General features: G+C 42.3%; 1 protein-coding gene across 1 annotated transcript in view; it reads right to left on the bottom strand.

Annotated features, from left to right (window-relative positions):
* The window catches only part of CUX2 (cut like homeobox 2), a 643055-nt gene that overhangs the window by 142315 nt on the left and 480629 nt on the right, over positions 1-20111 (bottom strand). The window contains exons 7-8 of the mRNA XM_077292557.1: positions 2045-2121; positions 1500-1566 (exon numbers count right to left, since the gene is read on the bottom strand). Coding sequence (XP_077148672.1) covers positions 1500-1566; positions 2045-2121 — 144 coding nt within the window. The remainder of the gene's footprint in view (positions 1-1499; positions 1567-2044; positions 2122-20111) is intronic.

The following is a 20111-nucleotide window of genomic DNA, read 5'->3' as shown; positions in this document are numbered from 1 at the left end:
CACGGGTCCAGGGAGGCACGGGGAGTGAGAGAAGGTGGCCCGCATGGTCACTGACATGCCACCACACTCGCCCACAACTCTGACAGGCTGAGAGTCCCCTTTCACTAGCACCGGTGAAACAGAACCTTATTAGCCCAGTTGGACTGCCACCAGTATCTCGTTCAATATACGCCTGGTCCTTTCACAGGGTTATATTGGGCCAGGAACCAGCCCCAAGTAGCATGTGAGATTAGACCGAGAAATGGATGTGTGGATTCGTTGATCGAGATAAAAAAGCAGCCCAAGGTCAAAGGGAACCTGTCAGCAGGATTGTACACAGTAACCTTCAAAAAGTGTCAGGTCGGTGTCGTTATACTGATTAAAATGATACCTTGGTTGATTAAACCTGTCTTTATTTTGAGCTTTGTGTTAATGATATGCTCGTGCTCTGGGGCGGTCTGGGGTCTTGATGTGGTGTTCTGCTTAGGTATTCATAATGCCGACTACTGACGGGTCACTGATCCCTCACTGACCTGCCCCCTAGTTTGCATAATGAATATCTGTACATACTGAAGAAAAAAAAAAAAAAAAATCCCATGTCCCAATAATAAATGTGGTTGATGTTATTCAGATAGAAAAAAACGTAAAAAAAAAATTTAAATGGTGCCCGCCGCGCCTGGGCAGTAGCAACTATCGGTGTATATAGGTGATCTTATAGCTGCTACTGTGCATGCGCCGGCAGCACCATCTTGCTGGAGAAGAAAAAAAATTCCTCCTCCAAGATGGCGCCACCCACGCCTGTGCAGTAGAAGTTCTTGGCTAGCTCCGATAGCTGCTACTGCACAGGCGGCGCCATCTTGGAGGACAACATTTTCCTTCTCCAGCAAGATGGTGCCTCTGGCCATCGTTGGGACCTCCCAGAGAAAAAGCAATAGGATTATGTGGAGCTTATTTTTATTCCAGAATCTATTGATTAAGATGTACTTTGTTCATGGGGAAACCCCTTTAAATGACATAGCTAATCTTAGTGAAACTAAAACTAAAAAGATGACATAAGTAAATTTTTATTATTTTAAAAGATTTGGAAGTAAATTTAGCATGAATGCAAAATATTCATATGCATGTTTTTTTCAGTGATACACTAAGAGCATGTACAAATGTGGCAAATATGTGGTACATTTGTATACTAATTACACAATGAAGATCGAATACAATATATCTGAATTGCAGCCATATTATAATACATTCCCCCAGGCTGGCCAGCGTCACAAGGCACAATTAAGAGTTCTAACATCATTATCATTTGTAGCGACTGCAATAATGCCAAGAGAGCACAAACTGCCTTTTTGTAGAGCCGTTTCATAAAGTGTCCTGGAATTAGGTCATTTCACTCACTCATCTAACGGCCCCTTTTTGACACTTACATTCTTCAAAAGTGAAAGATGCGGCCTGTTATACATTAAATGCTACAGGTAAACAAGGAGTTTGTATCTTGCAGACAAATACAATCGAGAACTTACTTAGACGCTGTCTCCTTATCATATTGACACCGCAGGTCAAGCAGCTCCCTCTGTGTTGTCTTCAGTGCTGCAGAGCAAAATAGAAGCATTTGGTGAAACTGTCTGTGATTCTATTTCACAAAGAGATTAATAACCAGGTCAAATAACAAAAGTCTATTTCAAGAGCCATCGGGATACAAGACGACAGCTCATTCATTTCAGCTTTTGTCACATCTGTCTTCTCCATTCTCTCTCTGCATTTTAAAGAAGACAAAAAGCTTATTTTCTGCAAACAATCCCAGTGGAGAAGGCTGAACTCTGGCGTGAGGACGCATGCTGGCATCTACCATATTCAGCTCTCCAAACAGGGATAAGTAACTACAGGTTCCCCATGTCTTGATTACCTATGTCCCATGGTGCTCTCAGTATTATTTATGGACCATGGAAGAGCCATAGGTATTGTCAGCTCATTAGACTGCTGAGTAGTATCCCAATTACTTTAATAGCAATATTTATACTTTTGGTCATAACAGTTTTTAGGCATGAACCCCAGTGTTTCTACTAACCTGAATGAAGAACCTTGATCTTCTCCTCAGCCTCACCAAGTCTGACAGCTAAAGTAATCTGTGCTTCCTGCAATCCTCTGAACGTAAAAAGACATATCGAGTATCATTACTAGAACACCAAGAAATGAAGAAAGTTATAGGAAACTCAAACGACTTTAATATGAAATAAAATTCAGCTTTGGGGGCGGACGGGGGTTAATTATGAGAGGTCTTCCCTTCCCATTGTGTGGAGTGTCATTAGACCAGATGACTAATACTAGGGTTGGCACTCTGATGATCCAACTTTTTGTGCATGCACACTGGAACAGAGGGGACACCATTGCAGTACCTTACATTTTTTAGCATTTTTTCAATTGAGAAGTGGTGCAGATCCTTACTGTCCTATTACTGGTTGTAACACTAATGCCGGCATCCCTGCATGCTCCCTCTACCTCCTCCAGGCAGAGACGCTGACATACTCACTGTCAAAGCCACTCAGAGACATCTCTCTGTCCTTCCGCGGTTTCCTGCTCCTTGGCCCACACAAGGCGCAAGGGTGTCCCAGCGGCATGCACATTCCTCGCCTCTAAAAAGGATAATGAGCACACTCTGATTATGCCCCCAGCCAATAGCTGGGAGACATCTAGTATTTAAGGCACGTGCCCCTGTAGGGAGGTGCCTGTAGAATGCTCTCTTTAGAGTTAGTTTGTTTGTCCATGAACATATACTGTTAGAACCTGAACCTGTTGCTGAACCCACCTAGTCTGAACTTGAACCTGTTATCCATGTTACCTGAACCTGAGGCAGCTCCAGAGATACCTGAGCTTGAAACCACTCTGGCGGTACCCGAAAATGAAACCTCTCCAGCAGTAACTGAACCCTAAGTCGCTCCAGTGGTATCTTTGCCCGCAGCCACTCTATGGTACTTGAATCAATACCAGTCTCCATCCTGTCAATTATTCCAGGATCCGCATTGTCTAAACTTGCATCAATGTCTGCCCTGTCTAGTGTTACACGATCCGCACAGTCTGAACCTGCATTTATATCCAGTCCTGCCTTGGACTTCATGTCCATGTCTGAGATCCTGACCCTTGGCGTCAGCTGTAGCAGTACTGGGGACTACACTTGGAGGCCACCTACAGCTTAACAAAAACCCAAAGCAGAACAGACCTAAAAATTAGCTTTTAATTATGGATTAATCTAAAAAAAGCTCAAATATATAAAACATATTAGTGAGTGGCTTATACACAGGTAAATAATAGTCAAGGTCTGGTCAAATATTAAATTAGTCAAAGAGAAGATATCTAGGAAACAGAAAGTTAATACTCTGATACTCTGTTTCCCTTTCTGGCAGCGGAGGTTGGCACCCTATGGGAAAACGAATTGGTGCCCCCCCCCCCTCTGCTCCACGCAGACTGAACCTGTCTGACCCTGAAGGGGATCCCTCACCAAGCCATCAACAACGCCCATAAAGTGCTTAATAATTATGAACCTGACGTTATATATACGTTTTTCAAAAAGTGCTCACTGTCTCGTAGTAGTTTATAAGAGTATGCCCCTTATGAGTAGCTGTATTACTTGCGGGCTAGTCCAAGTTAATATATATATATGGATAGGCCTAGAGAGATGTGATGATACTCACAGGCAAATTATGCATGTTAAAAACAGAAAATTCCCATATAAACAGCAATGAAGCTAGCAGTGCAGACCATCACCCAAAAGAGGTACTGTCACCTTAACAAGATGAAGTCCTGTGGGACTCGGGTATAATAGCCTATATGTGTGACAGTCAAGGACTCTGTACTATGACATACAGTGCAGTAGCATAGGTAGATGGGGTACAACAGTATGATATCACCTGCGAAATAGAGCCAAGTCACCCTCACATGCAGGCATCAATATAGCAGATAAAGACACATGTGAGCACATAGAGCGCAGGTTCAGAATGTCAATAATAAGAAGACATATTCACAGAGGGTTATAGTAAACCCCTCAGAGTATTGGTGTCACTTTATCTTTTTATATCGAACACAGCAACCTGACGCGTTTTCCCCCCTCAAAGACAAAGCCAGGGGTTCATCAGGGGATTCAAGGGCAAGGGGCTCCAAGCAGCTCCTACCACCCAGACCACATGTACAGATATGTACATTACTAAGCTGTTAGTTTTGCCTGGCTGGTTATCAAAAATACAGGGGAACCCACGCCGTTTTTTTTTTTAACTATTTATTTAGAACGTATGCTCTGGCTGATTAATACTCCCATCAGCCGTCGCCTGCTCTCGCTGTTATTAGCGGCAGCAGGTGACGGCTGATGGGAGGACTAGTCCCATTAGCTGATGCTTGTGACCATTTGAGCTGCCGACTCACACTATCATGTGACAGCATGAGAACCATAGTTAAAAGTGGTATTAAAGGGAACCTGTCACACCCACAGGGTGTTTTTAAGTAAAGGAGTCACCTTCAGCAGCACTAAGGGTGCATTTTGTGAAGGTGGCTCTTATGTTTAGCATCCATAGGAATGCTGAATTAATCGCGTTTATAAATTTGGCGCCATACCTCTATTGGGAGGTATGATTTCTCCCTGACTCAAGCACATCGCAGCCGTCCATCATCCCACCAGGCGCCGCCTCCTGTCTTGACGTTACGGCGCCTTCGTGTAGCCGAGGCCCCAGATCCCGCCCCGCAGTATGTTATGAATATGGCGCCTGCACAGTGGAGCGGGTCACCGTGATCCATTGAAGATAGTGTCGAAGTCTTGCGAGACTTCACAAATCTTGAAGTCAAGACAGAGAGGAGGTGGCGCCCGTTGGGATGGTGGACGGCTGCGAGGCGCTTGAGTCGGGGAGAAATCATACTTCCCGGACTCAATACAGGTATGGCTCCAAATTTATAAAAGTGAATTATTTCAGCATTCCTAGGGATGCTAAAAATAAGAGCCACCTTCACAGAATGCAGCCTTAGTGCTGCTGAAGGTGGCTCTTTTACTTAAAAACGCCCTGGGGGGTGACAGGTTCCCTTGAATCTTATGGCTGATGAGAGCTGCCGGTGTTTCTCTCACTGTCATGCAGATGACAGCGCGAGAAACACCCTGTGTTCGGGGTCCCGAACCCAAACAGTAAGGGTATGTTTCCACGTTGCGCAGAGCCGCAGCGTCAAACACGCAGCGTCCAGATGTTACAGCATAGTGGAGGGGATTTTATGAAATCCCGTCTCCACTATGCGTGGTAACATGCACCCGGCGGCCCTGCGATTCCGAACATGCTGCGCGTCTTTTAAGATCGCAGCATGTCTGTGTACCTTGCGGCAACTCTGCGCCGCCGCAAGGTATAACACAGGGCCCTATGTGTGGGGTGCGATGATGTCAGATGTGTGCAATGAACACATCCGGCATCATCGCGTCACAGAAGGGGGCGGGGCTTAGGGCAGAGCGGGTTTGCCGCTCCATCCAAACCGCCGGCCATCCTGAAGGTGGACATGTACCCTAATACGGACTTCCTGGTGAAGTACATGTTTGAGGTCCTTGCACGAACAGTAGGTGTTTGGTACGGACCCTGAACTTTACTGTTCGGGTTCGCCCATCTCTAATAGTAAGCTGAACGCAAAAAAAATACAATCTGAAAAAAAGTTGTGGAACATCTAAAGTAATGTCAGAAAATATTTACGGTAATTGAAAGTTTAGTTGATGATTGGAACAAACTTCCAGCAGATGTTAGAAATCCAGTAACTTTTTATACTTTTTATAATTAGGAAAATGTTATGCAGAATACATTATATATGGTTTGAGACAAGTGCTGGAAAGTAGGGAAAAATTTTAAAAAATCGGTGGAATAGCGAAAAAAGCACAATTCTGCTATTGTTTATTTACAGTGTTCATTATAAGAAATGTCCTGGTATCATGATTCTCCATGTCAGTACAATTAAGGCGATACCAAAAATGTATACTTTTTTTCATTTACGGTAAGTAGTACAAAGAAAATTGGAAATTTGAAAAAAAAAAATTATGCTTGTGTTGCGATCTTTGAAGAGCTGTAACATTTGTATTTTTTGTTTGATGGGCCTGTGTAAGGGTTTTTTGCACCCAAAGCCAATGTTTTTACTGATACCATTTTGGGCTAGATACAATGTTTTGATTACCTCTTGCATTTTTTTGTGCTGTTGTGGAGACCGAAAAAAACCAGCAATCCTGATGTTTTAATTTTTTTTTCCCCATTACCCTGTTTACTGATCAGGTTAACTACTTTTATATTCTGATAGATCTGTCTTTTTTACAAATGTGGATATACCACATACCGTATGTGTATTTTTACATTTTTTTTATTTCTTAAATTTTATGAGGGTAAAGGGGGTGATTCATACTTTTATATTTTTTAAAAGATTTTTTTTTACTTTTTACCGTATTTGTTACTCTCCTTAGGGACTTGAACCTGCGATCATCAAAATAATATAGCCATCATCTGCAGGTAAAGAAGCTGGGTCAGTTCCCGTGCCCCTATCAAAGTCAGGAAGCTGATATATGTAACTGTATGTCATATGTTTGTAAAGAGTTAAAGTAAAGGCATATCCCTGTGCATTGGCCACAGGTTAAACTAAAATGGTGCAAATTTGTCTGTCATGACATGACCGATTTGGCACAACTTGCCAAACTACTCATGTTGAAGGCTGGTGAAAAGGTGTCTAAAATAGGAAATATATATATATATATATATATACACTCACCGGCCACTTTATTAGGTACACCTGTCCAACTTCTTGTTAACACTTAATTTCTAATCAGCCAATCACATGGCAGCAACTCAGTGCATTTAGGCATGTAGACATGGTCAAGACAATCTCCTGCAGTTCAAACCGAGCATCAGTATGGGGAAGAAAGGTGATTTGAGTGCCTTTGAACGTGGCATGGTTCTTGGTGCCAGAAGGGCTGGTCTGAGTATTTCAGAAACTGCTGATCTACTGGGATTTTCACGCACAACCATCTCTAGGGTTTACAGAGAATGGTCCGAAAAAGAAAAAAAATCCAGTGAGCGGCAGTTCTGTGGGCGGAAATGCCTTGTTGATGCCAGAGGTCAGAGGAGAATGGGCAGACTGGTTCGAGCTGATAGAAAGGCAACAGTGACTCAAATCGCCACCCGTTACAACCAAGGTAGGCCTAAGAGCATCTCTGAACGCACAGTGCGTCGAACTTTGAGGCAGATGGGCTACAGCAGCAGAAGACCACACCGGGTACCACTCCTTTCCGCTAACAGGAAACTGAGGCTACAATTTGTACAAGCTCATCGAAATTGGACAGTAGAAGATTGGAAAAACGTTGCTTGGTCTGATGAGTCTCGATTTCTGCTGCGACATTCGGATGGTAGGGTCAGAATTTGGCGTAAACAACATGAAAGCATGGATCCATCCTGCCTTGTATGGAGCATCTTTGGGATGTGCAGCCGACAAATCTGCGGCAACTGTGTGATGCCATCATGTCAATATGGACCAAAATCTCTGAGGAATGCTTCCAGCACCTTGTTGAATCTATGCCACGAAGAATTGAGGCAGTTCTGAAGGCAAAAGGGGGTCCAACCCGTTACTAGCATGGTGTACCTAATAAAGTGGCCGGTGAGTGTATATATAGCATATGTCATGAATTTTAAACTTTTGCAGCAATTTGCAATAGAATTCTGGGTCATTTTATATATTAAGTTTGTACAGATTTACGAAGACCTACTGTTGCTCTTCTGACCTCTTCAGATGTGATATGAACCCAAACTAACAACTTAAATTTGTACTTAAGGGCATATTCTCTAGTTGCAGCTCAGAGCTATGCAGTGTCTCCTTATTTCCTAGCTGCTTGGGGGGAAGTGCTCCTCTTTCAGTGACAGTCCTGGTGAGCAGCTTCAATCAGCTACTACAAATTAATGGTATGGCAGTACTTGCTCTGAACAGATTGAACAGGGAAAAAAAGTACTGTATGGTCTGGTCCTTCCGCCTCCTTCACCAGAATTTCTTCTGAGTCACTATCTTTTTTTTTTTTTTTTTAATTCGTTTATTAACCAAAACATTGACAACATATACGTATTTGTGCATCCAAGCCAGCATAAGTACACTTGTCAAGGTAATTACGAATGGACAAAAATTTGTGCATTATTATTCATACACTTTCAGTATTGTAAGTCCATATATTACTATATATATAATAAACCACTGGTCAAGTGAACAGAAAACATTACATAACTTCATGTCAGCCTGGTAGCATGTATCCAAAAAAAAGAGGGGGAAAAAAAGGGAAGTATTCTCCCTCCTCTCCCATTCATTATACAACTAATTAAGTCATAACTATCTTATCCTAATCTGCCGCCCAATATCTATATATATTATAATAACTATCTGATGCCGTAGAGTATGTAATAATGCGTTTCAACCATGACACTCATGGTGGTGCCAGGACACCATGTCCTGATACAGTAAGACAAGAAGAGTTCCACCTGTCCCAAATCTTATCAAACTTCTTTAAGCAGCCCCTGTTTTGATATAATGTCCGCTCATACGGTATTATCGAGTTTACCAATTCTATCCACGTCCCGAGAGAGGGGTGTACACTACCCATCCAACACAATGCCAACACCTTCCTAGCCAGAAAGAGTGTCTCACGTAGAAAAATCTTAACATAGTGTCCCCAGGCTTCATCATCTAGCACCCCAAATAAGCAAACAAAGGGATTGGGAGGAACAGTGGATTGTACTAGAGAGGTCAACAGCGACGTTACCTGGCTCCAGTAAGACTGAATAATGGGGCAACCCCATACCATGTGTATAAAGTTTGCTTCCAGTGAATGACATCTCAAACATTCCGATGTTTGAAACCGACCCATCTTAAAGAGCCGCAATGGAGTTAAATATGACTGATGAATGATATATAATTGGGTCATTCTATTATTGACTGATGGGGACACTCCAATCTGAGATTCAAGAATTTCCTCCCAATCCTCATCTTGAGCATCAGGAATGAGAGTTTCCCAGCTTCCCTTAATTGACACAATAGCAGAATTGGTTCCCACCGATAACATGTATGTGTATAAAGCTGAGATGAGACCCTGAGGACCTTGCGATTTAAGAATTCCTATCAAAGGGAAAGATGAGATCATTTGAGTCAAGCTCACAGAAGGTAGATGTGACTGGATAGCTGATCTGAGCTGAAGAAAACGAAAGAACTGGGACCTCGGGACATTATAATTAGACTGAATTTGCTCAAAGGACATCAATACTCCATTATCATACAAATCTTTAATTGAGAAAACATTATGTGAAATCCAAAAATTAGCAGACGGGTGACCCAACAACACCGGAACATAAGAATTGTTCCACAGTGGCATCTCTGCTATGATATCCTCAAAGTGGATTACTTTTTTAATTTGTCTCCAAACTGACCGTACTAATTTAAGTAGAGGTAGTAATCGAGGGACACCAGGTTTATTTGTTTCTAAGAAACCTAATGGGCAGTCCACCTTTGCAGCATGCATTAAGTGACTTTCTGAGTTGGGTATGTGGTTGTCGGGCATCCACTTACTCAAAGCCTTAATTTGTCCGGCTAGGTAATATAAATAGAAATCTGGCAATGCCGCTCTCCCCATCTGTTTGGACCTCTGTAGAGTAGAAAGTTTAAGTTTGGGTCTGCCTTTCCCCCATATGAAAGACATGGTCAAGGAATTTAGATTCGTGAAGAAGGATTTAGGAATCAACACCGCACTATGTTGGAGAGAATAGTTGAGTCACTATCTTTGAATATATAGATAACAGGCATTTGAACAAGGACAGGAGAGTGAGAGCCATGATTATATAAATCTACAAAATGAAGGTGCTGGATGCAGAGGGATTGTGTTTTTAACCCCTTTCTGACCTCGGACGGGATAGTACGTCCGAGGTCAGAACCCCCGCTTTGATGCAGGGCTCCGGCGGTGAGCCCGCATCAAAGCCAGGACATGTCAGCTGTTTTGAACAGCTGACATGTGCCCGCAATAGCGGCGGGTGAAATCGTGATTCACCCGCCGCTATTAACTAGTTAAATGCCGCTGTCAAATGCAGACAGCGGCATTTAACTGGCACTTCCGGCTGGGCGGCCGGAAATGAGAGCATCGCCGACCCCGTCACATGATCGGGGGTCAGCGATGCTTCTGCAGGGTAACCATAGAGGTCCTTGAGACCTCTATGGTTACTGATCGCCGGTAGCTGTGAGCGCCACCCTGTGGTCGGCGCTCACAGCACACCTGCATTTCTGCTGCATAGCAGCGATCTGATGATCGCTGGTATGTAGCAGAGCCGATCGCGTTGTGCCAACTTCTAGCCTCCTATGGAGGCTATTGAAGCATGGCAAAAGTAAAAAAAAAGTTAAAAAAAATGTGAAAAAAATAAAAAAAATATAATAGTTTAAATCACCCCCCTTTCGCTCCATTTAAAATAAATCAATAAGAAAAATTCAAACCTACACATATTTGGTATCGCCGCTTTCAGAATCGCCCGATCTATCAACAAAAAAAAGCATTAACCTGATCGCTAAAAGGCGTAGCGATAAAAAAATTAGAAACGCCAGAATTACGTTTTTTTGGTCGCCGCGACATTGCATTAAAATGCAATAATGGGTGATCAAAAGAACGTATCTGCACCGAAATGGTATCATTAAAAACGCCAGCTCGGCACGCAAAAAATAAGCCCTCAACCGAGCCTAGATCATGAAAAATGGAGACGCTACGAGTATCGGAAAATGGCACAATTTTTTTTTATTTTTTTTTTAGCAAAGTTTGGAATTTTTTTTCAACACGTAGCTAAAAAATAACCTAGTCATGTTAGGTGTCTATGAACTCTTACTGACCTGGAAAATCATAATGGCAGGTCAGTTTTAGCATTTAGTGGACCTAGCAAAAAAGCCAAACAAAAAACAAGTGTGGGACTGCACTTTTTATGCAATTTCACCGCACTTGGAATTTTTTTCCCGTTTTCTAGTACACTACATGCTAAAACCAATGATGTTGTTCAAAAGTACAACTTGTTTCGCAAAAAATAAGCCCTCACATGGCCAAATTGATGAAAAAAATAAAAAAGTTATGGCTCTGGGAAGGAGGGGAGCGAAAAACGAACACGGAAAAATGGAAAATCCCAAGGTCATGAAGGGGTTAAAGGACTGATAACAGATCAGGAGCTAAGAGAGAGGGGGAGTGAGGTAAGCAGCAAATGGTTGTAGAAATCAATTTGCTGGACAGAGATGACTGGTACTTTAGGAGTTAATTCCTTTCCTGAATTTTAGCTATTGCACACTATTGGCCAGGTTCTGGTTAGCACTAGTGGCCAAGCTTCATGGAAAGCAGCAGGAAGGTAACCGCTCTCACAGGAGAATGACAGCGGACAGAAAAAGCAAGTGAATTGCAAACTTGCTTATTTTTATGCTGACAAATTAAAGCAATTTAAAAACATGAGAATACCAATTTAACGAAGTAATATTTTCTGTAACCACTAAGGGTTTGGTGTTTCAAATTTAGGGATACAGAGAAAGCAAACCTTATTATGTTATTTGTCAATTAACTAAGGGCACAATGATAAGCCTTCAATATTCACTGTCTAGGGTGAAATATTGATATACTTTCCGAAGTAAGCCATGGCAGATTAGCGATCTAGAGAGTCAGCAATCAAAGCGAGGCAGAGAATATCTATTTAGAACAGTTTTATCTAAATATGAATTATGACTCACAACATTTTTTTTTAATGTCATGATTTGGTACTATGCAGAGAACATGCAGATCTGAAGTCATGTTGGCAGTGCCCCAAATAATCATTTTACTGCAATGACCTCGGTAGAAGAACATTGGTTGCTAATAATACAAAGTCCGCTTTTCTATATTACCAGCTGTACAGTCTCCAGTTACCCACGCAAATATCACAATGCTTTGTGATAACTTCCCAAGAATAAGTCAAAAAGATAGGAAAACTTATTTTACTGTTTTAAACACTGATTCATTCACTTGGAAGTAGGATATGTGTAAAGCTGATCAACAATGATCAGACAATCCCTTTTATAAATATGTAATATTTGTAATGGATGCTCGTGTGTCAGTGCTTAAAGGGGTTATCCCATGAACAAGATATCATTTTCATAAATCAATTTTGGAATAATATTTTCCACAATTGGATGTCACTTATTAGCGGCAGCAGGTATAAGCTGATGGGAGTAATATTCCCATCAGCCATCGCCTGCTCTCATTGTTCTCACTTGAATATAACTCTCATCATTCTCCCTTGCTCGCGCTGAGATTGCAGTGCAGGAGAGAATGATGAGAGCCGGCTTCAGCACCCGATGCCGGGGAACAGCGTTTACTGTACTGCAGCTTCTCAGGTGCCGGGATGTGTCACATGTGTGACATCCCTGTGTGTCACCTGTGTTCTCCGTGTGCGGGACGTTTTGCGGCCTGTGCTGCCGTTAAGAAGCAGACATGACTACGAGCACATGTGGGGCACACGGATACATGGTCCATGGAAACGCACTGACGTGCATAGCAACCTAGATTTCAATGTGTCTACATGTGTCAGTATCTCCAGAACGTGTGAAACTGTCACCAAACATACCGGAGACACTGGGGTGTGAAAGAGGCCTAATGGCTGTGTCTGACCATACAGAAACATGGTCTAATAATACCACATCTCCTGGGCGGCGGGGGGGGGGAGTATACAGGCATTACAGCATGGGAGCGCAAATGATTCTTTTAGGTAAAATATTGTTTATAAACAGGCAGGAAAATGTTTTACCTCAAAGAAAGAATCATTTGCGATCCCGTGCTGTCTGTATCCTTTCATTTTCTCCCCCCACCCTGCCCAGGAGCTGTGGTATGATCAGACCATGTTCCTGTATGGACAGACACATTAGGCCGGTTTCACACGTCAGTGGCTCTGGTACGTGAGGTGACAGTTTCCTCACGTACCGGAGCCACTGACACACGTAGACACATTGAAATCAATGCATCTGTGCAGATGTCATTGATTTTTTGCAGACCGTGTCTCCGTGTGCCAAACACGGAGACATGTCAGTGTTCGTGGGAGCGCACGTATTACACGGACCCATTAAAGTCAATGGGTCCTTGTAAAACACGTAACGCACACGGATGTTTTCCGTGTGCAGTCCGTGTGCCATGCTGGAGACAGCGCTTACAGTAAGCGCTGTCCCCCCAGCATGGTGCTGAAGCCGCCATTCATCCGTTCTCTCCAGCGCTCGCTGGGGAGAAGGGATGAAAAATCTTTTTCTTTTTTTTTTTTTTTTGTTGTTTTTATGTGTTTAAAATAAACTTTAGGGCATCCTCCCCCCTCCCACCCCCTGTGCGCTCGGCCGCTGGCATTAAAATACTCACCCGCCTCCCTCGACGCTTGCTCTCCGCCCCACAGCTTCTCCTGTATGAGCGGTCACGTGGTGCCGCCCATTACAGTGATGAATATGCGGCTCCACCCCCATCGGAGGTGGAGCCGCATATTCATCAACTGTAATGGGCGGCACCACGTGACCGCTCAGTGTAGGAGAAGCTGCGGGGCGGAGAGCAAGCGTCGAGGGAGGCGGGTGAGTATTTTAATGCTGGCGGCCGGGCGCACAGGAGGTGGGAGGGGGGAGGATGCCCTAAAGTTTATTTTAAACACATAAAAACAAAAAAAAAAAAAGATTTTTCATCCCTTCTCCCCAGCGAGCGCTGGAGAGAACGGATGAATGGCGGCTTCAGCACCATGCTGGGGGGACAGCGCTTACTGTAGCGCTGTCTCTCCTGCATGGTCCGTGTGGTACCCAGGCGGCACACGGCTGCCGCACGTGTGCCACACGGATGGCGTACGTGAGCTCACGGACACACGGACACGGATAACTCCGGTACCGATTTTTTCCGGTACCGGAATTATCTGGACGTGTGGGACAGGCCTTACACAGTACACAGCAGGGGCACATATATAAGATTTAGAATACAGACACATGAATTAAAGATGGAGCCTGCAAAGGGGAAAATGGGTGACAAATACAGGATGCAAATCATATGATGGCCAGAAATAGTGGTATCCCTCATGCCAAACATGACACCTTCTTCTGAAAAGACAGATACAACGTAAAGGATTTTCTAGCCTGAACAAAGAAGACTATAGCTGGTCAGCAGCTCCCGACTGTCTGCAGCAGATCATACAACTTAACGATGTCATGTAACTGCCAGGAATCATAAGACTTACATCTCAGAAGTTGCACAGGTCCAGTAGTTAAGTATATCGTTTTTTATTTTATGTTAAGCATGTAAGTAATTAAAAGGGGGTTATACCGTAGTTTATGTAGTGGATAACCTCTTTACCTCTCTGTATGTAATTTAGTATGCATATTTTGTTATAACTTCTTTACAAGAAAGCACAGGATGTGAAGCTTATCTGCACACACTCTTTCCCATTGATTTACATTGTACTGTAAATCAATTGCGGATCTGCAGCGTTTCTGCACCTTAAAAAACGCTGCGGATCCGCAGAGAATCCGCAACGTGTGCACATACCCTTATTTTTCACCGATCAGAAATTCTCAGTCTACTTTTAGTGAAACATAATTCTTTGTTTAAATAGTACCTATAATCTTTTTGTTAGTGCCCTTTTTATTTAAAGAAGGCATTTCATCAAATTTTTCAAGTTGAACTGGACACAAGATTAGAGATGAGCGAATTTGATCGGGTCCCAGCTTATTGGCAAGCTATAGCACTTACCGAATAAGCTGCATCGGGAACCTGGATACACGGAGCGCTCCCGATAATCAGCTGTTTTCTCACATAGCACTCGTCCGTATTCTATGCTAGTGTGACCCCGGCCTAACCAGCATAAAGGACATGTCCAGACTGTGGCTGGGCTTCATAGAAGACCAGTAATATTACAATGCAATGGAATACCATAGTATTGCAGTGTATTGTATAAGCAATGAAGTGACAGTATGACGACTAATAAAAATATAAAACAAATAAAAAAAATACATATATGTAAAACATAAGTTTAAATCACTGTCTTTTTCCAAAATGTAATTAGCAAATCGTAAAAAAAAAAAAAAAGATAATTAACATATTTGCTAATGCCGCATGCATAATTTTTCATAAAAAATAAATTATAAAGGTTGGCTTTGTCCTCAACTCTTCTTTTTGGAGTCTGCTTGAGGACTACGCCCAGTTGGCTATAAAAATAGATTTACATGTATTGAAGCGAGGGTCATATCTCAAGAATACAGAGGTGCAGAAATAAATTAAAAATCTTGTCAGGTTTAGGAAAACAGTACAATTTACACCAGGTAGAAAAAAAAACATGCTTATGGCAAGTGACAGGTCCTCTTTAAATTATTAAAGGGAACCTGTCACCTCGTTTTTTCAGTATGAGATAAAAAATACCGTTAAATAGGGCCTGAGCTGTGCTTTACAATAGTGAATTTTGTGTACCCTGATTCCCCACCTATGCTGCCGAAATACCTTACCAAAGTCGCCATTTTCGCCTGTCAATCACGCTGGTCTGGTCAAAAGGGCGTGGTGAAATGGCTGTTTCTCCCCCACCTCTTGCTTATCTTCCCGGCATTGGTGTAGTGTTTTGCGCATGCGCAACTGTCGAATGCACTGCGCAGCGGCAGACAAAGAGCGCGATCTGCGCTATTCACCGGCTTTACTGTGGCGGCGGCCATCTACCTGAGGCCGCGCGTGCGCGGATGGAGTGCTCTGCTTCCCGGGGCTTCAGGAAAATGGCTGCAGGATGCCGCGCGTGCGCAGATGGAGATCGCGGCGGCCATTTTCCAGAAGCCGAGTTCGCATCTCTGCTTAAACGCATCATGTGCACAAAAATTGCAGAATGCATTATAATTGATGGGATGCATATGCATGCGTTTTTTATGCGTTTTCATTGCGTTTTTATAGCGAAAAAAACGCGAAAAATCCTGAACGTGTGCACACAGCCTTAGAAGTAAAAAAAATTGTATAACGCCCTTTAGCTTCAGTGGCTAAAATCGCAACTTGTGATGTAAGCATGGTAAAGCAGTTACTCTCGATCTACTTGAGCCTCTCTAGCCACATTTTAATAAACTGCTATTTTATTTGCATAGCATCCAACATTTTCCTGCTCCTTAGATCACTACACATTAATCATCTTCAGGTATTTAATTTAACACTGTTTGCATTTCTGTGCAAGCAAACCTGTTATTAGCTGAATAAGTATTAAATAATGATTTATGAAAAGGCATCACTAAGGATTTGGGCAGAGAGAGGATGCACTGGTCACGCTTAATTATCAGTTATGGTTCTGCATTCCATTCCCTGTATTTTACAAGACCATTGTAGTAATGCTGAGACTGGCAACTAGACTAGGTTCTGCAAAAAGTAACATCATAAAAAAAAATTGATTCAAAGTCAGTAATAGAGGAACTATTGAGGTTTAAGGGCACAGTAAGTCATTAACTAACCAACTAATAGGTTAATTATTTATTAGATTTTATTAAGATCAAATCATATTTTGAACATTGGTAAACGAATTAAAGGAGAATACAGGAAAATGTAATGAAAGGTTCAGAAAGGTTAATTTAGTCAATTGTTTTATTGTTTGTTTTTTTTATACTGATGAAACAGTTGCAAGATGTCAAATCCAATGGATATGGAGTTAAATTATAAAATTCAGATCACCTGAAGACACCACATTATGCGAGTGCGCTGCAAACTGAACCAAATAGTAAAATATACTTTTAATTACTGCAGGCAACTACAGTCTAGAACTATTTGTCTATACAGGGTATTTGGAACTCAAAGGGTATGTGCACACGCTGCGGACTGGTGTGTGGATTTTTCCGCACTGTTTTTGATAAATCCGCAGGGCAAAAACACTGCGTTTTTCCTGCGGATTTATCGCGGTTTTACCGCGGATTTACTGCGGTTTTTGTGCGGATTCTACTGCAGTTTTACACCTGCGGTTTTTTAATATGGAGCAGGTGTCAAACCGCTGTGGATTCCGCACAAAGAATTGACATGCTGCGGAAAAAAAACCGCAGCGTTTCTGCGTGTTTTTTTCCGCAGCATGTGCACAGCGGTTTTTGTTTTCTATAGGTTAACATTGTACTGTACACCGCATGGAAAACTGATGTGGATCCGCAGTGTCAAAAACGCTGCGGATCCGCAGCAAAAACCGCAACGTGTGCACATGGCCTAACTCTGTTAGTCTCCAGTGGCACGTGTTGCCTATAGGCCACAATATTTTAAAAAAGTATATATATTTTTTTATGGTGGCCCATTCTATAGGAAGGTACAGCAGACAACCATCTTTTATAAAAGTAAAAACATATACCAAACCAATTGAACGAAAGCCATAAAAGCACTCATGATAAATTCATGATAAACTGCAGTGTTTCCATTTTTGCAGAAGGCACCACACTACGTGGTACAGTGCAGTCTATTGACGACGTCCATAAGATACAAGCTGACTTAGACAAACAGAGCGTGTGAGCATTCACAATGCAGATGACATTCGATGTGGAGATATGTAAAGTTATGCATCTGGGCACTAATAATATACAGGAATCCTACATTCTAGGAGGAATAAAACTAGGAGAGTCACTTGTATAGAAGGGGTATACTTGAAGATTGCAGACTAAATAACAGCATGTAATGTTAATCAGCTTCTTCAAAGATCCACAGGATATTTTCATGTATCAAAGGAGGCATTGACTTATTTGAGGTGTAATATAATCACTTTACAAAGAGTTAGTGCGACCTCCTGTGGAATATGCAGTTGTGCATTTGTTATGGGAACTAATTAATAGAAAGTGTGTCCTGCAGGTAGAAAAGGTGCAAAGAACAGCAACAAAAAGTTTAAGAGGCATGAGCGATCTTAGTCACGAGGAACATTAAAATAGTTACTTATTAGTCTTGAGATGAGACATTTAAGGGTGGACATGATCAACTTGTCAAAGTACATAAATGACCATACAAAAGGTAAAGTCAAAAGTGGTTTTATGTAAGACAAGGGGGCACACCCTCCATCTAGAGAAAAAAGGTTTAATCTCTAGTGGAAACTAGTGGCTTCTTTACATGACCATTATTAATCTGTGGAGCACCCTACCTCAGGCGCTGCTCACAGTGGGACTAGACAAAGGCTTCAAAAAAGTCTAAGATGATTTTTAGACTAAAATAACAAATACTTATGTAAGTGTATAGGATTCTTATTCAAAATGGTGATCTAGTCTGATTGACACTTGAGATCAGGAGGCAGATTGCTTCATGCATTATGCTTTTTTTTCTTCTTGCCTTCCTCTCCAGATCAATAGTGGGCAAAAATGTATAAACTGTTTCCATATTTGCCTTCTCATCATTTATGGCCTCTCCCGCCCCTCTGTTAATCTTGATAGACTTATGGTATATCATTTGTCAACCATACTAACTGTGTAACTATGTAGTCACACAGTACAAGGTCAAACCAAAGGTTAATCCAGAAGGGAAAAGCTGGGTAAAAACACAAGACTGACTATCCAATATGTGCACCAGTGTTGTGTATAAGTACAACAGTCGTCAGAGTGGCAAGCTAAGTTTAGTTAACTAGGGTACCAAATTTGAGTGGCCATTGAACTGGCCTACTAATGGTCTGCTGACCATCTCCCCTAATGATTGGTCACATTTAGGCCATGTTCACATGTTGAGTATTTGGTCAGTATTTCTCATCAGTATTTGTAAGCCAAAACCAGGAGTGGGTGATAAATACAGAAGTGGTGACGTTTTTCTATTATACTTTTCTTCAGATTGTTCCTCTTCTGGTTTTGGCTTACAGATAGTGATGTAAAATACTGACCAAATACTGCAGTGGGAACGTGGCCTTACGGTCAGTAATTGAGCCACATTGCGTGTGTATCGTCCAGCATCTCTGATAGCAGTGACACCTGACGAGGAGAATGGGAATTACAGCAGGGTTAGGTGAGTTCATAACAACAAATGCTCTGAGACATTCACCTGTTGGCTCATGATGCCTAATCCTACATTTACATAGCTAACGGCTGCCAGTACTGAATGAAAATTATTATGAAGGCTAATGTCAACTTCATTAGTTTAATGTCAACATGGATTTAGACTTGTATTAGTTTAATATAAACCAATATATGTTTGTGTGTGTGTGTGTGTGTGTGTGGCCCTTTCACTATCTCCATCTATCCCCCACCCCCTGAAGATGGCTGGACCATCATTGTAAATACATCATTGTAAATACACACCTGTACTTTGAATCTCCCCACCTCATTGTAGATTGTAAGCTTTCACGGGCAGGGTCGTCTTATTTTGCTTTATTATTGTGTTGCTAACATTGTTACCTATGATTGTTGTTTGAAACTGTTAAACTGTAAAGCGCTGCGGAATATGTTGGTGCTATATAAATAAAGATTATTACTATTAATATATTCCCGGACAAAAAATACATATATGCTATATATACACTCACCGGCCACTTTATTAGGTACACCATGCTAGTAACGTGTTGGACCCCTTTTGCCTTCAGAACTGCCTCAATTCTTCGTGGCATAGATTCAACAAGGTGCTGGAAGCATTCCTCAGAGATTTTGGTCCATATTGACATGATGGCATCACACAGTTGCCGCAGATTTGTCGGCTGCACATCCCAAAGATGCTCCATACAAGGCAGGATGGATCCATGCTTTCATGTTGTTTACGCCAAATTCTGACCCTACCATCCGAATGTCGCAGCAGAAATCGAGACTCATCAGACCAAGCAACGTTTTTCCAATCTTCTACTGTCCAATTTCGATGAGCTTGTACAAATTGTAGCCTCAGTTTCCTGTTCTTAGCTGAAAGGAGTGGTACCCGTTGTGGTCTTCTGCTGCTGTAGCCCATCTGCCTCAAAGTTCGACGCACTGTGCGTTCAGAGATGCTCTTAGGCCTACCTTGGTTGTAACGGGTGGCGATTTGAGTCACTGTTGCCTTTCTATCAGCTCGAACCAGTCTGCCCATTCTCCTCTGACCTCTGGCATCAACAAGGCATTTCCGCCCACAGAACTGCCGCTCACTGGATTTTTTTTCTTTTTCGGACCATTCTCTGTAAACCCTAGAGATGGTT

The sequence above is a fragment of the Ranitomeya variabilis genome, chromosome 1 (genome assembly GCF_051348905.1).
Source record: "Ranitomeya variabilis isolate aRanVar5 chromosome 1, aRanVar5.hap1, whole genome shotgun sequence".
Lineage (NCBI taxonomy): Eukaryota > Metazoa > Chordata > Amphibia > Anura > Dendrobatidae > Ranitomeya > Ranitomeya variabilis.
Note: the sequence above shows the minus strand (reverse complement) of the source record. Positions and strands in the feature narration are given on the sequence as shown.